Genomic DNA, 18,081 nt, shown 5'->3' on the forward strand with positions numbered 1-18,081 from the left:
AGGACACAGTTAAGACCCGCAAGGATGCCTGTGGTATTCCAGATTCAAACCTCTGACCTTTTTCGCTAACAAACACATTCATGCTCCCTGTTTTTGGACTTGTTCTTCAGTGATGAAGGATGAAAAATTTTGTATGAGCTTATATCACTTAGTATTATTCTGATAGTCCCAGTTATCGTTCCTGCTGTAATGTCCTCAGACGATTGTTATAAAATATTAATAGCATGTTTTCAGAGCAACTGAATATTGCCCATTTATTTTGGCACTCTAGAGCACTCCCTAGTAAATGAAACCAAGGCAGGTATCCAATTTGAATGTCAACGAGTCTGGTGTCTCTGTAATTGGCCTAATTATAGAGGAAAGGATTTGTAATGTGGAATATATATTCATACAAACACCCAAAGGTTATTAGCTCCATTCCCTGAATAATTAGTTATTGCAGAGCCTTTACAACCTTAGCAAATTTAAGAAAGAATAATGTTGTAATAAACAAGTTGTTCTCAAGTTATTAGCTGGTATCTTTGGGATTGCTGCTGCTGCTGTGCCTCTCTCTACCATTTGTAACTGCAATAGAATTTAATCAGGATGAACTTACAAGAAGCTCAATACCCACTTTGCTTAGAAATGGTGTTAATCAGAAATGAGACAACTGCCAGTGAGTATGAGGATGCTTTCAGCAAATGCTAAAGTGGTGATCAGTATCCACTGGATGAAGCCTGAACTTGAATTACTGTGTGAAGCATGATGACAGTGTGACTTACCACATTTATCAGACAAAAAGAGAATCAATGCAATTAAAATTGAGAAGATCTTTGGGTTATTAAGGCTTAGCTAGCTGTTGATGTGTAAATGATGGCTTGTGGTTGCTTCAGGATCTCAGGGCTACATTGAGATGGTTTGTGAGATCCAAGTGTTTTAAAAATAATACCCTAGTGCCAATTAGTACCACCTTTTGCTGTCATTGTCCTCTGTGTTGATTTTTTGAAATCTATAGTAGAAAATTTTCTCTTTCCTTAACACAAAGGACGGCATGAGCTTTAAGCTGTCCAACACACAGGGTGTATTTCATAGCCCTGCACTCATTATCATATACCCCTAAAACAGAACAATTTTTTTAAAAATTAAAATTGTTGCATCAATAAAACAATAATGTTATTAATTCTCTACTTCTAAATAACACTAGAATGCACTGTAAAATAGACATAAAATAACTCTGCTGCCTTAAAGTGAATGGGATTTTTTTATTTCTCAACTATATCATTGCTTCAGCACACACACTATTTTTACTTGAAAGTATGACTGGCAGACTAATTATGGTTGGTCAGATGTTTACAGGCAGATATTTTCCCCAAATGAACAAAATCATCCTGGTGCTTCAAGATAAACTGGCAATATAAATATGATAACTGTCAATGACCAAATTTGAGTGTTCAAGTAAAAATTAGACGTGTAGAAGACTTGTGTCCTCCACTGTAAGCCTGAGCCCAAATGCTTTCAAACATCAGTGGTTTTCCTGATTAGATCAGTGGCAATGTAGAGTGACATTTTTAATTGCCTGTTTGAAAATGTGCAAATGTTTGTCAGATCTATATCACTCAGCAAACCCAGGCTTTTTCTAAACACTACTGTGGCCTTGTCTGAAACTCATATACAGGTAAAAAAGTAGGTAAAACTGTACAATATAATAGAATAAGAAGAGGCATACTGGTTAAGTTTTAGATTTCATATTATAATAGGTAAGAATAAAACAATAACCAAAACCATCTGACTGGAATGTATAATTTTCCACTCCTTTTGTTTATAGGTTTATAGGAAGCTGAATTTGTAAATTTTTTTTTTTTTTTTTTTTTTTTTTTTTGGTTTTTCAAGACAGGGTTTCTCTGTGTAGCTTTGCGCCTTTCCTGGAGCTCACTTGGTAGCCCAGGCTGGCCTCGAACTCACAGAGATCCGCCTGCCTCCGCCTCCCGAGTGCTGGGATTAAAGGCGTGCGCCACCAACGCCCGGCAATTTGTACATTTTTAATCACACTAGCTTATTACAACATAAAGAATGCAGAAGTAAACATGAGAATCTTGCTAGCATCCCTTTAGAAATGACAGATGTACAGTCATGGAAAATAATGCAACTCTTCTCTTGATGTTTAGTAATTTTCATAAGATATTATTTATAGTCAGGTGATGGTGCCGCACGCCTTTAATCCCAGCACTTGGGAGGCAGAGGCAGGCGGATCTCTGTGAGTTCGAGGCCACCTGGGCTACAGAGTGAGTTCTAGGAAAGACACAAAGCTACACAAAGAAACCCTGTTTCAAAAAAAACAAAAAAAAAAGATATTATTTATATAACATATTGTAGGATTAATTTAAAAAATAAACACATTCGGTTTTTACGTTTTTTGTAGTTAAAATTGTTACTTATAATCCAGTTAAACAGGGGCATTTTGGGTGCCTTGTAATTTTAAAGAAGGTGAAGAAATCAAGACCTGGCCCAGTGTCACAGGGTTGAAGGTCCTATCTGTACTTTATGATTGAATAGTACTCAGTAATCAGTTGCTTGTCGACAAATTGCATTTCTCAAAAACACATAGGCCAAAGTCAGTTTCTGCCACTGTTTGCTTTGTAATTCTTTATACATCAATAATATAATTTAACAGTTGTCAAAATTATACTAAAGACTGTCTCATGGCCAAACCAAACGAGTGGAAACTCATGAGAGTTGGATCAATGGCTGTGGGACCTACATGGGACTGGACTAGGCCTCTGCATGGCGAGACAGCTGTGCAGCTTGATCTGCTTGGGAGGCCCCCTGACTGTAGGATCAGAATCCATCCCTGGTGCATGAGCGGGCTTTTTGGAGCGCATTACCTATGATGGGACAACTCGTGCAGCCTTGGAGAGGAGGGGAGTTGTACTTGCCTCTACTGGATGTGCCTCCCCATGGGAGGCCCTTGCAGGGGGAGTATGGGGTAGGTTGGGAGGGGAAGGCTGCGGGGGAGGGGGATTTTTGATTGGTATATAAAGTGAATGAAAAAATTTTCTTGATAGAAAAAAATTAAAAATTAAAAAAGAAATAAATGAATGTCTCAATTTGAAAATTACTGAATGCTCACCTGCAATATAGCATTATGTACATCATTATCTATGATCTTTTTCAAAACTTAATCCAAGTGCCTGCCTTCAGCATCTATCAATCTCATGTAGCTTTATTTTAAACTGATTTTAGAATGGGGAATGACAATTCAAGTGGGAAAGAGAAATAAAAGATAAATTCATGGATGGGAAATGTCAAATACCAAAAAGACTGCAGAGAAGATTTAACAAGAATAATAAATTGAGATCAAAGAAAAATTATTTTGCAATAAATATGGTCTTCTAACAGATTTTAATGAGCCATTAATCAATTGTTTCACACTATGAGGACTGCTATAATCATGCATTGTTTGTAAAATGATTTTGGCATTTATCCCTAGAGTCATTTCCATTATGTCCTTATCTGAAAATTTATCATACATTGATAATCCAATAATGGAAAATCTGTAATGTTCATGATATCTATTGAAATACATATTAACTGGAAAGAGAGATGGAAAATAAACATCCCCTATAATAGAAGAAATATCAAAAAAAGACACAGGATATCAGTAGGGTGAAAGATGGTAAATTAGATACTTATGACATATAAATGGAAGCAGGAAAAATAACAGAGAAAACTTTCCAAATGACAGAAATGTATAAAATCACTACACATGCCCACATAAATGGAATGCCAATAATTTTAAAAATAGATATCTTAAAGTTATAACACAATGTTTTTCTTGTGTCTTAAAAATCTCTTATTTCTGGGGTTAAATGAAAGTTAAATATGAGGCAATATAAAATGATGACTGGGGAGTGTTTTCCTTAGACATAACTGAATGTTAAAGAGAAGTAAAATTCTCGGGATAGCCTTTTACTTACTATATTAATTACTATTCTCATTACTATGGTATAGTATGTGTAAACAATGCACCTATGGGAGGGAAAATTTGTTCTGGTTCATGTTTTGAGGGGATGGACTCCAGTGTGTCAGGGAAGGCAGTGAGAGGCAGACATAGCTAGCCAATTTGCACCCATAGTCAGGAAGCAAAGAGGGGTGAATGGTATTCAGGTGGTTACCCCATTTTCCAATATCCATGTCTCCAGCCCATTTCATATTCAGGAAGTCTCTCTTCTTCTCATTTAAACCTTTTTGAAAACACCCAGATAGGTGTACTCTATCATGGGTCTCCTGAGCGATTCTAAATGCAGTCAAGTTGACAAGGAAGATCAACCATCACACTTGCCGATATAGAAAGCACACGCTGGTCTTTTTATTTAATCTTGTTGTCCCATTTTGACAACCTCAATCTTCAAGTATATTGTTTTGCTATTCAGTTCAACAGGTTCCAACGATCATAAAGCAGTCATATGTGCAAGTTGCCTTTCCCTTTGATGAGTATTTTCAAATTGAATGTGAAGCTAAAGGAAACCCAGAGCCAAAGTAAGTATATTAGTAAATATATAATGGAAATTATTTTGTTTTATGCTGTTTTAATGTGACTACCATAACATAGAATACAAATCTACATATTACTGAAGCATCAGATTGCTAAGCAAATGGTAGTGAAGTCTACTGTTGTGTGATACTGAGATTGCATTCTGAAAATAAGGTTTGTTTTGAAGCAGAGGGCAAAGCTAGACACCAGCTGACAAAATTAACCATTGAGGTTTTGGAGGACAGAGGAAGTAGCAAAGTGGGACTTAGGGAGGATCTTGCCACATTTGGATAGAGGAATGGAGAGGGAGGAGGTCACTGGTGCCTGCTCTTCTGCTTCTCTGATCTTTCAGGTTCTTAGCCTGATATCTGACTCCAGATATTTTATTGATAAACAATAATTAGAATATACATCAGTTTAAAAATCAGAATGTTTATGTATGTCACACAAGCCTGTTTACATTATTATCCATGCAACTATTCATATGTGAGTAGAATTAATTATGTACTTTTTTTCTCAAATACACTTCTGAAATATTTTTCTAAAACTATAATGACTTTTTCCCTTACAAATCTACTGTCATTGTTTATGAAGAATTGTCCTAAAATAAATGGGAAATAAATTTATCAAAGGATTAATCTACAGAGTTTCTTACCACTATATTGTTTATGAAAGGAATAGCATTTAAATGCGTTAAAAAATGAAATAGCAACCCCATGACAAAAATATAACATATCATTATAAAATTACTTTTATTATTATTATTATTTTGGTTTTTCAAGACAGGATTTCTCTGTGTAGCTTTGGAGCCTGTCCTGGAACTCACTTTATAGACCACGCTGGCTTCGAATTCACAGAGATCCGCCTACCTCTGCCTCCTAAGTGCTGGGATTAAAGGCATGTGCCACCACCTCCTGGCTAATATTATTTTAAAACTGACATTTTAAACTGGATATATATATATATATTTAAGATAGATTCAAATGTGTCATACTCTTGAAAATACCAGATAAAGGGGGATTAATGGAATTTGAGTGTGTGTAAGTTTCTTCACACAGACATATACACAGAAAAGCACATTCTATATTTGTCTTTACTTCATGTGCTAAAATATAGCAATGATCCAGAATTAGTAGTTGCCTGCTGTATCTCTAGGGGTGGAGCTTGAAGGTCAGAGACAGAACAGCTAGCCAACACATCCCCCCTTTTGTCTAAATAAGAAAGTTCTAACCTAATATAAAACTTTATACAGTAAGAATGATTATCAAGTGTTGTCCAGGAGAGGGGAAAGGTAATAACGTAAACAAAAGTAGAAATACAACCAGCAAGAACAACATCAAACAAGAGACACATACTAAAATCCAGAGATTTCCTGAACATAGGTAAATGGCATGTTACAGAGACGTGTGTGTGTGTGTGTGTGTGTGTGTGTGTGTGTGTATGTGTGTGTGTATACGTAGGTGTATACCTTCAATTTAAGAGAGAATAAAACTGCTTTCAATCTCTTATCTCACTTTTCACTGTATTTTCCTTACTTGTAAGATTTCTTGAATTTGTCTTTATACACTGTTAAGGTTTATTGTATATATTTAAAACTCATAAATTCTCTTGGTTTTATCATTTGTGCATTTGTTTGATAAAACTTTTTAAAAATAAAAAATGTCACCAATACTTAGAGTATACTTTCTTTATCTTCTAGATTTTCATGGACCAAGGATGACAAACATTTTGATCTTTCTGACCCCCGGATAATTGTATCTAACAATTCAGGCACATTCAAGATTCCAAATGAGGGGCACATCTCTCACTTTCAAGGGAAATACCGCTGTTTTGCATCTAATAGACTAGGAACTGCAATATCAGAAGAAATAGAGTTCATCGTTCCAGGTAAGTGTTCAGGTAGAGATTTCATTGAGAGTTGGTCTAGTGAAGTATTAACTGGACATCATTTCATCTAAAGAAATAAATCAGTATGAATTTAATCAGCATATATTTCATTTACTAGAAAAATTGTCCTCAGAGTCTTAATATTAACAATCAGTTATTGTTCAGTTCAGTTCAGTCAGAAAGCACAATTGTACTGTGTTTCAGTTATATTCTATCTAACCTGGACAAAAAGTCATTATTGTCCATATATGGTGATGATTAAATCTATTAGTACCTAAATTTAGCTCAGTATTCAGTAACAGATCATCTCAGAGCCTCTACATCACCACAGAGGCACTCTTTGATAGCACAGTTTAGTGCGGTTCTGTGAGGTTTCAGGACCCATATGATTCATGTAGCCTTCTTGTGGATCCAGGGTGATATATCTCATGAAATATGCAGCCTCAATCTAAGAGTCTATGACAAAAGCATAAATAGCTGTTTATAAACCATAAATCCTTCTAGAAAGAGTGTCTAGGCGATTCTTTCACCTACCGCCAGATGGAGAAAAACTAGCTGCATAATCCCAGTTAAACAAAGTCATTCCCGGTGTAGACAATGAGTAGAAATCATGACAAACTGTAAATCCTTTGCAGTTAAGACTGTAATTTTTAAAAATAATCACCAATTTCATATTATAATCATTAACATAGCTTACCTATATGCATGAAATACCCACTCACTTATTTTCCCTGACCTATAGTTCCTAACTTTACACAACTCTAACCAAAGCTTTATAGAGTAAATTCTTACATGTTCTTACATGTAAAAATTTTAGTTAGCCTCTTTGACAATTTCTTGTTGTAGAATCTTTTTTTTTTTTTTTTTTTTTTTGGCTTTTCAAGACAGTGTTTCTCTGTGTAGCTTTGCGCCTTTTCTGGAACTCACTTGGTAGCCCAGGCTGGCCTCGAACTCACAGAGATCCGCCTGCCTCTGCCTCCCGAGTGCTGGGATTAAAGGCGTGTGCCACCACCACCCGGCTGAGTATCTTATAAACATAAAAAACTCAAGAAGTGTCCTAGACCTGATAGAATTTGGATCCCTGCTAAGACAAAATATGCACAAATGTTAAAATGCACAACAAATAGTGATGAATTATTTTCTTGAAAGTTGAGCTGTATATAAATTAACTCCTTATCAAATTCTAAAACATTAAATAGTGAGCAAATTTGGACTCTTATATGGTATTCACATTCAAATTGATAATGACACTGAAAATACAGATAAAAATGAATGATTATCAGACCATGTGTTATGAAGAAAAAGTGAGAAAGGAAGGATATGGAAAAGAGTGAAATAAGACAGGAATCAATCAAAATGTTAGTCTAAGCACATCCCAAATTAAAGATAAGAGTAAATTAAGTGAGTAGTTTTAAAATGCCATAAAATATCTATACCATAAAGATTCCAAATTTTAAAACAGGAAATGAAGAAATTATCACAGCTAAGGTATTTAATTTAACATTGGTTAACAACAGTCAAAACTTACCTTATTTTCAAAAGCCTTCCTAGAAATTAAGTAATTAAGCATATATGATATTGAAATATGGGAAGCTATAATAATAGTCCTGCAAAAGAGAATAGATAAATATGCCATAATAACATCATCGTGTGGTAACTCAAGCAGAAAAGAGAATTACTAAGGACATACAAGATTTAAATCTCAAAGGTATAAGCTGCAACTAATGAAAATGTATGGAATATCATACCTAAACTGTGGAATGAATTATTTCATGTTTTGGGGAAGAAATGGTAAAATTGGTGATCTGTTGGGCTATAAAGAGAATATAATCAAAATGTAATTGAATCTGAAATCAATGACAAAAGTACAATAAAAGTCTCCTATTTTTGAAAACTAAATAATATATTTCTAACTCACAGATCAAATATGAAATATTAGGGAAAACAGTGAAAATGATGGTTTGGAAAAATCTGCTTGAGATACATTGCTACCATGGCAGCATTATTTAGAGGAATATTCAATGTCTTTCAAACTTATCTGAGAAGGAACAATAATGGACATTAATGACAGAGGTTTATTATGTAACATAGCTTTAGAATGAAAATGAATGAGCTAACTTATGGTAAGAGAAGGTTGTGGTGTGTGTGTGTGTGTGTGTGTGTGTGTGTAAAACTAATTCTAATGATATACAACATTTACTATGAGACACATACATTGTTACTAAAGAGGAAAATGGGGTCTGAAGAGATGGTTCCATCAGTAAAGTGCTTGCCATGTGAGCATGAGAACCTCTGAATGTAGGAAGCTGCCATCACTGTGGCTTGTGCCTGTAATGTCAGTGCCCTAGTGAGGACAGAAAAAGAGACAGATCCTGGATCTCATTGTCTAGCCAGTCTAGTTCAATGGGAGAACCTGTCTCAAAAAGTATGGTGGAGTGATATCAAGAAAGACACTAAATTACCTTTGCCACACACACACACACACACACACACACACACACACACACACACACACACACCACACCATAAACACAAATATCATGACATGATCTAGATAAACAGAGACTGAATAAACAATTTTTATGGGTCAGAAGACTCAACAGAGTTAAAATGTTCATCCATCCTTAATTGACACACGATAGTTTTACTCGGAATTCTTGTTTATCTGCCTGTATGTTTATGAAATGTGAGCAGATGAATGAAAAATACACAGAATACAAAGAACAATTTGAAAATGCTAAAGGATTAAATGTAGCAAAGACTTGGCTTATCAGAAAATCAGGCCTCAGTATAACCATAAATAATTAGGTCAGTGTGGTTTTGAGTGGGATTAAGCAAACTGAATTGGCCATATGGAAGTTTGATAAACCCAGAGACAAACCACACTTACTAGAATGAAAACAGTGAGAAGTTGAGTTCTTCCCTCAATCTTTCTCTCATTCTTCCACCTCTCCTCATTCTCCTCTCCTTTCTCTCTCCTTTTCCTTTGCTTTCCTCCCTTCCTCCCTCCCTCTTGTCCTCTGTCCCCCCTCTCTCTCTCCCACCTTCCCTCCCTCTGTCCCTCTCTCCCATCCTTGTCCTTACCCTCCCTTCCCCCCTTCCCTTACTTTCTCCCCTCCCCACTCCAGCTCTAGCTGGAATATAACACTTCCTAGTGGACCCTCAGGGCCCTGCATTTGGCATTCTAGCTAGTTGAGCATCTTAACTCTTCTGAGTGTTCTGGGTGTGTTCATGGCTTAACCACTAACAGGGAAAACATTGTAAAATCTGATTTAAAAAAAATGGGAAGCAAACTATAGAAATTTGGAGATGGCATGTATTTATGACTTTAGTGGGAATCTTGTAACAGTATACCCAGAGATCAATAGCTTTTATTCAGTCTGAGATAATTGAAACAAGAGTTTTAAAGTTCCTGAATTTTTTAAGAGAAAATGAAATGACTTGGTTTTGTGGAGGCAATAATCCATCATTCTGGATTTGGCTGAGATCTGTTTCCAGTTTCATTCCTTTGATAGGTGTATAAAGTGGGCTCTTTCCTTCCTTCTTTCCTTCCTTCCTTCCTTCCTTCCTTCCTTCCTTCCTTCCTTCCTTCCTTCCTTCCTTCCTTCCTTCTTTCCTTCCTTCCTTCCTCCTGTGGTGGTAATCTAATTGTACTGAAATATTATTTTGATTGTATGTTAATAAATAAAGTTGTCTGGGGATCAGAGCTATTAGAGCCATAGCAAGAGTGTAGTGGTGGTGGCACACGCCTTTAATCCCATAGATATCTGTGTGTTCAGGGTCAGAGCTATTAGAGCCATAGCAAGAGTGTGGCGGTGGTGGCACACGCCTTTAATCCCATAAGATCTCTGTGTGTTCAGGGATACAGTCAGCATTGGAGACATATGCCTTTAAGACCTAGGGGGCTGTACATTCAGACAGTGACGAGGCAGTCATGTGTTTGGGTTTACAACCAATGAGAAGGCAGAACAACATACTTTAAAAAAAACGAACCGACAGGAAGTAGGTCTCTTTTCGCGAAGCTGGGACAGCAGGAAGAAGGGTGAGATTTTAGCTCTGAGCTCTGACTCCTCGGCTTTCTCTTTTACATTGTTTCTGTGTTTCTTATTTAATAAGACGGTTGGTTACATCTACATCCTCCCTTCCTTTTCTTTTCCTCTCTTCATTTCTTTTCATCAATTAAATTTCTTTTCATCAATTAAATTTCTTTTCATCAATTAAATTTCTTTTCATCAATTAAATTCAGTTTTGAGTTCTGTATTGCTGTTAAACAGTAAATTTACAAGTAGAAAAAAGACAACAGTGTAGCGGCCCAAGGGAAGGGCACTTGTGACTCTCTTTAGTGTCCCCTCTCCTGTTAGGGCTTCACCTTAAGATATAGGTACAGCACTCGGGAGGCAGAGGCAGGCGGATCTCTGTGAGTTCGAGGCCAGCCTGGGCTACAGAGTGAGTTCCCTGCTCCAAAGCTACATAGAGAAACCCTGTCTTGAAAAACAAAACAAAACAAAACAAAAAAAAAAAAAAAAACAAAAGATATAGGTACAATGAAGACATATTTCAGTCCTTTCTCTTAGGATGTTTTGTCCCCACCTCCTTAAAGATATATTCACCTAGGTTCCCCCATTTTCCTTACTCAGGTGTTTGTGATTTTTCCCCACACAACAGGTATTTTGGGGGCACCAGCATTTGTGTGTTTGCTTTATAATCATTTATCTCTTTGTACATATGTATCACGCACAGACACGGGAAATCTAACAATTCACTCCTAGTGGAATGTACTATTGCAAAGACTTGGGTCTCACATCACAGGGGAAGTTTATTCTAGAGCCACTTCTGACTGATGATAGCTTGACAACACAGATCCAGGTTGCCCCAAATACCACATTCTAGTCTGGCAAAAGTTGATGACATTTTTGTGGTAATGGAACAAAGAAAATCACAAATCAAGGAATTTTAAGAACATGTTGGTGGGTACATCAGGCAGGTAGGTTACAGTGCAGTGAGAAAATCTCTGCTACAGACATCAGATGCTGTCTGGTGTCATTCATAGGCTTTAGTTTGGAGAGTGCTAGTGATCTTTTTGTATATTTTATAAGAATTTTTGCATTGGTCACAGGGTGTTAGAGGTAACACAAAGGTGGGCAATGAAGGAGGCTAGAGATAATTTAGTTCTGGACTTGCAATATTCCCTTTCTCCACAATCACTGAAGTTCTATCAGTTAGTCAGCCTTGTGGAATGTTTAACACAAGTTTAACTTTTTGGGAGAGGTGTAAATTCAGTGTGTAATATAAATAAATTATCATATAAGCTTGCAGAAACTATGTCTCAACAATATAAAGGATCAAGAATACTTGGAGTTATAAAAAACAAATCTTATAGAAATGTGTATGGTGTAATTTTAACTTTAGTTTCAAGTTTGTAAATCCACATGAATAGGAATAAAATTGATAGGAATAAAATTGATTAGGAATAAAATTTTACTTGGAAAATTTTTAATGAATAACAAGGGACTACTGAACACAGAATTGAAGATAATAATTATCATCAGTGGAGCTGGAAGAGACTGGGGTCAGCACCATGTGGAAGTTGGTAATGCTCTTGGTGGAGTGGACAGTGTGCAAAAGAGTTTCCATTGTGTATCTTTCTTCCTTTGTGTCATCTGAGTTTATTTCACTAATTGTCACTTTATGTATTCAGAACAAACCTACCTGTGACGTGGTAGTGCTGCTAAAGTGCCTATCCCAGGTTTGGGCTGATACAACAGAAGTAATGGACAGAGTAACAATGGGTAGATTTTGAGACTTCATTTTGGAGTTAATTTGAAATGACATTTAGTTAGAAATGTCTATAAATGTGTGATCAAAAAATATTGTCATGAACATTGTGACTGAAAGTCAAGAAACTACCTAATAAATAGTCAGCGTTCTCTAATCTTGGTTTCTGCTCCTTTGGATTCAGCAAACCTCACAACGAACATATTCAAAATTAAAATTTACATTTTTCCAAATGTACACTGATTTTTCCTGGCCTGGGGACTGCTTTATGTATGTTTTCATAAATCTGTGTCTCTATTATACATATTTTAACTGAAATGAGGTTAGAAATATAGGATGAAAGAAAGATTAAATCTATATCGTAAAAGACAAGGTTTTGGGGTGGTCCTTAATCTGAATTCAAGTGGTTGCTATGGAAACAAACAAACACGACAATAGCTATACACACTGCAGGAGAGAAATGGGGCAGTTGCATATAAGATAAATTAACAGGTTTTAAAAATATTTTCTCTCATTACCTAAGCATTATCAGTGGAATGATGGTAGTATGAGGATAATTCTTGTCAGAATATGACAGTGTTGCAGTTAAGAGGTGGTGGATCAAAGATCAGGGCTTTAATGTAGGTAATTGCACTTTCTTTACTGCAGCAGAAACAAGAACAAAGAATTAGATTTCTTACAAATCGTTTCTAGGCTGTCTTGAAAATACTTCATCATCTGACCTCCACTCCAGTCCTTTGGAGTTCATGAATAGGACCATTTCAAGCTTCCTCACTAAACAATAGATTTTCTCTTAAGCTGCAGGGAATTGTTGTTATTTTCTTATTGATGGAAGCTTGATGGTTCTAGTTTTAGGGTTTTTCTCTCTCAGTTATCAAGTTGATATTTAGTATAAAGAAGATTTTTAGTCACAATGCTTGGTTTTCTATTTTTATAGTATCATAGTTGAGTTTGTTTGGGAGTGGATAAGAGGAAAAGACCAACAAATAGATTGCATCTGTTATGCATGCATGACCAATCTTTTCACTAAATGGGATATCTATGGCATAAAGCCTCAGTCAGTGAATTAGTCAACAAGTCATTACTAGGTTCCCTTCCTGTTTGAGCCATTTTCCTACTTGTATTCATCAGCTTTCTGCCACTATAGCAAAATCTCTGAGATAATCAGTTTATAAAGACAAAAATGTTAGTTTGGTTCACATTTTTATATTATTCAGTCCATGATGGGATGGCCTTAATGCTTTGGTCCAGATTATTGGAAGCACATTGTGATGGGAAAATGAGGTAGAATAAAACCTGCCTATATTGTGATCTAGGAAGTAAGGAGAAAGAGAAAGGACCACAGTTACAAAATTCTCTTCAAGATCACAGTCCCTAAAAACTTACCATTAAGCCTCACCTCTCTAAAGTTCTAGCATCTCCCAGTAGTGGTCATGGAGACTTAGCTTTGAACACATGGGCATTTGAGGGTTGCTTCCCTGAACCTTAGCATTAGTGACTTGGGAGACCACAGCAAACCAAACAAGAATGTCTACATCCTGTGGCTGTAACTGGGGTATGTGAGGAGAAGGAAGCTCTTTCCCCTTCTTTTTAATCATCAGAGTTTAAACTGAGGAAATAAATGTCTATACTTTGGCTGCCTAATACTAAACATCCTTCAGGTTGCTAATGAACTTTCTCCATATACTCTCCTGATCTGTCATAGCCTGTACTAAATTTTTGCTTTGCGCTTTTGAGTTTGTAAGCTATCATTTGCATCTGTTCTAGTTACTTTAAATGAAAAAATAATAATCTAATATTAAAACAGTTTCAATATTCCCCAGTTTATCCTAGAAAACCCTCTAGACCAGTAGTTCTCAACCTTCTCAATGCTGTGACTCCTTAATCCAGTTCCTCATGTTGTGATGACCCCCAACCATAAAATTATTTCATTGCTACTTCATAACTGTAATTTGCTACTATTATGAATCATAATCTGCTATGAGACCCTATGGGGGTCGCTACCCACATTTTGAGAATCTTTACTCTAGACAGCCAACTTTTGTCAGATGTTTTCTCTGCTCCGTAAGAAGATATTGTTTTCTCTGAATGTTGGGAGAATTGAAGTGAACATAGCAAAGTGTAGCTCACATTTGTGAGTGAATGCTGGAGATCAGTACACTGTGCTGAATGATGGACGTGAAGAGGACCCATCAGGGAATCATGAAGAGTGGGAAGTTGCCAAACGCTTCAATTGCTGGTGCTAATAGATCTGCAGTATTGTCATGTAAACAGGAGGTTGATTTCATCCACACTGGGTTATGGGAATTCTGAACACATTTTAAGCCCTGCTTAGGTGGACAGTGATGAGTAGGTGGATTCTGATCCTTTCCAGGAAGACCACTCAGTATCAAATCTAATCTAAATGATTGTGTTTTGGTGATGATGGAGGGCTCCTTAGAACTGTGAGAGCAAGCAAAAGGGATGGAATTGCCTCACATGAGCACAAACTATTATTTAAGACTAAACATATTGTATTTGTCCTCAATAAATAATTCTGTGGTTATTACCAGTGAACTACAGTCAGTCAATCACTTTCAGAGTGGTTTTCCATAGAATCATCTCTCTGCCTGAATTAGAATTGGCTCAATGACTGCTGCTGAATTATATAATTTAATATAACAGCAACATTGTGCTGGTTAGTTTTCATCATAAACGTTACACAACCTAGAGTCATCTGGGAAGAAAGAACTACAATTGAGCAATTGCTCTGATCAGATTGGCCTGTGGTCATGTCTGTGAGAGGTCATTTTGAATTAAGATTGCTGTTGGGAGATGCAACCTGCTGTGGGTAACACCACCCATAGGCTGGTCTAGGCTATATAAGAAAGCTAGCTGAGCATGAGCAAGAGATAAACCAATCAGCAGTATCCCTCCTGGTTTCTAATGTAGTTCCTGCTTGAATTCCTGTTCTCACTTCTCTCAGTAATGGACTGTGACCTGCAGGTATAATCCCAATATACCCTCTCCTCCTCCAGGTTGCTTTGGTTCATGACATTTATCACAATAACAGAAAGCAACAAAGAATGTTTACTGTAAATGTTAAATGTTCATGCTCTTCTATAGTGAATGCTAAAAGATTCAAGGTCACAGAAAAATGAAACAACCCAGAATAATTAATTTTGTTTCTAATATTTCCTCTGTGACCTTAAATTAGAGGATATATAATCTTCCTCGTATCCTGATACTAATTTCATCTTTAGTTAAAAACTGTTCTGAAGATTTACAGCATGTGTTTAAGGGCTTGGAAGACTTATAAATTGTCTTTTCTTTTCCATTATATTATGGATGGATTAGATGCTCACTGAACTAACTATATGTTTACAGTTTGGGAACTAGAATTTCATAATCTAGATATAATTAATGTAAGGATGCTAGCATTTCACTGACTGTATTATCTGTCTGAATTATTAGACCTTTCTGCATGCTTTGAGGGAGCAGATTTCCAACTAATGATTCATATATCTTATTAATTATCTACTTCTAGCAATCTGGGTATTCACATTAAGCACTGGATTGTTTGCATATTAGATAAAAATAAGATACCCATTCATTTTTCCTATGTGTGTTTCTCTTCCCATATTGTTCTTTGGTTCTGAATGTAAACAGATTCATCAAAACCCAAACATGGCCAGTGTACACTTGGCCTCAATGTGGCAGATGACACCAAATAAATTGTTAGAATTTAAAGTTTAAGTATGTAACACATTTATTAATTTTGCATATGTGTAAGGTGTGTTTCCTGTCAATCAATGCCAGAGCTTTAGCTGGCATATTATTTTATCATTGCGGTGTTAACTGTGAAGTACTATGCAATCTTTGTCTTTAATTAGGAACTTCATGGCACCAACAGCAAAAGCATGGTTTGAGGATAGCTGTAATTCACATATCTTGCCACTGTCTCAAAAAAAAAAAATCTGGCATAAGTGTAGTGACCAAGAGGGAATGAAAGTGTATATGGCATATGGCTGAAAGTGTAGATACTGATGCTTTCCTGCCCGTCTTGCTGTGATTCTCTAATAGACTACTGCCCCCTACAATACTTGGCTTGGAAAACTCCTTGAATTTATTCAAAAAAACAATTCCCTGTAAACAGCTGTAAACCTGGATACAACAAAATGTCAGCTAATTGCCCTGAAGACTGAGAATGGGATGTGGCTAAAGAGGTTTGTGATAAATACAGAGGAAATGGACAGCAGTTCTCAAAATAAATTTTGTAGAGACTAGCAAGATATGTGCAATATTGAGATTTTTAAAAAAGAAATGCCTTAGATTTCCAGAAAATATGGTATTATTTTGTGAATCACTGCTTAAGTATAAAAAAAAATGTAGAACACATATTTTTTTAAAAAAAATCTCATTAGGCCAGGACTGTTGGTAAATGTCATCCTCTAACCATTGTCCTGAATCAGAACCTGTGTGAATCCACAAAACAAAAGTCTGCCCTCATGGAGTTGGAAGAAAGCTATATAATGTTCAGGAATACATTTTGAATATCCATATAGGTGTAAATATTTACATGAACTTGGATTATTGGTGTTGGATGCCAGTCATGTGAGGTTCTAACATGCATTCATTTCATACTTGGCTCCTCGGAAACTGATTCCAGCATGGAGAGGAAACAATAGAGTGAATTATCCTCCATTCCAACATCAGTTCTATCTCATTTTAAATTGCATCTATTTGAGTGATCTCAAGATGGGTGGCTCTCTTTGCAATTTAGAATGGTCAAATTTGCTCTTCGTTGTGTTTCCCTTTTCTTCATGTGAGCTTTGATTTGTTTGTTTAGTATAATTTATTATCTGAATAGAGTATTTGCCAATCATGTTTACTGACTTTGCAATAAATCCAGCACTAAGTAACATGAAACTAACAGAAGAAATCCCAGTGTTTGAAGAAAGATGCTATCACGTCTGTGGGAACTAAAATGAACAAATCCTGTGCAAAATATTTTGGTTCAGGATTTTACCATACAGAAATATTTTTAATGTTTTGTTCTGCTCTCTCTCTCTCTCTCTCTCTCTCTCTCTCTCTCTCTCTCTCTCTTCTCTTCTCTCTCTCTCTCTCTCTCTCTCTCTCTCTCTCTCTCTCTCTCTCTCTCTCTCTCTCTCTCTCTGTTGTATCAGAGCACATGTGTGGAGGCCATAGGACAACTTTAGAAATCAGTTTTCTCCTTCTACCATTGGGTTCCAGAGAATAAACTCAGGTTGTCAGGCTTACCCCAATGCACCATCTCATGTGTCCAAACAGGACCTTGAAAGTGTACAAAAACTCATGCCAGGCTATTTTTCCCTTTTATTGAGAATAGATCCTTTTATCATACAATATATCCTGAATGAAGTTTCTCCAGGTCCTCCTCCACCTTCCCTTACCTCTGGATCCACTCTGTTTTTCATTAGAAAAGAACAAGCTTCTAATAAATAACAACTAAACATGACACAATAAAATATAATAACATGAAGCAAAAGCTATCATACTAAGGTTTGACATAGGAGGAAAAGAGTCTCTAGAGCAGGCACAAGAGTCAGAGACCTCCTCATTCTCAGTTAAAAGTCCCATACAAATACTAAGCTAATAGCTAGAATATATTCCCAGAGGACCTGGTGCAGGCCCATGTATGTAGGCCCTTTGCTTTCTGCTTCAGTCTCTGTGAAGTCATATTAACCTTCCTTTGTTGATTTAGAGGGCCTTGTTCTTCTGGTGCATTCCAATCCCTTTGGCTCTTATATTCTTTATACTACCATGGCCAAGGGATTCCCTGAGCTCTGAGAGGGGGGATTTGAAGGAAACCTCCAATTTAGACTCTTTCTCTCTGCATGTCTGGCTGTGAGTCACTTCATCTGTTCCCATCTTCTGCCAAAGGAAGCCTC

General features: G+C 36.4%; 1 protein-coding gene across 11 annotated transcripts in view; it reads left to right on the forward strand.

Annotated features, from left to right (window-relative positions):
* Positions 1-18,081, forward strand: part of Chl1 (cell adhesion molecule L1 like) — a 208,306-nt gene that overhangs the window by 121,322 nt on the left and 68,903 nt on the right. For all 11 annotated transcript variants that reach the window (XM_042273729.2, XM_042273728.2, XM_006994360.4 and 8 more), the window contains 2 exons: positions 4,410-4,515; positions 6,210-6,397. In XM_042273729.2, coding sequence (XP_042129663.2) covers positions 4,410-4,515; positions 6,210-6,397 — 294 coding nt within the window. The remainder of the gene's footprint in view (positions 1-4,409; positions 4,516-6,209; positions 6,398-18,081) is intronic.

This window comes from Peromyscus maniculatus, chromosome 3, assembly GCF_049852395.1.
Source record: "Peromyscus maniculatus bairdii isolate BWxNUB_F1_BW_parent chromosome 3, HU_Pman_BW_mat_3.1, whole genome shotgun sequence".
NCBI lineage: Eukaryota > Metazoa > Chordata > Mammalia > Rodentia > Cricetidae > Peromyscus > Peromyscus maniculatus.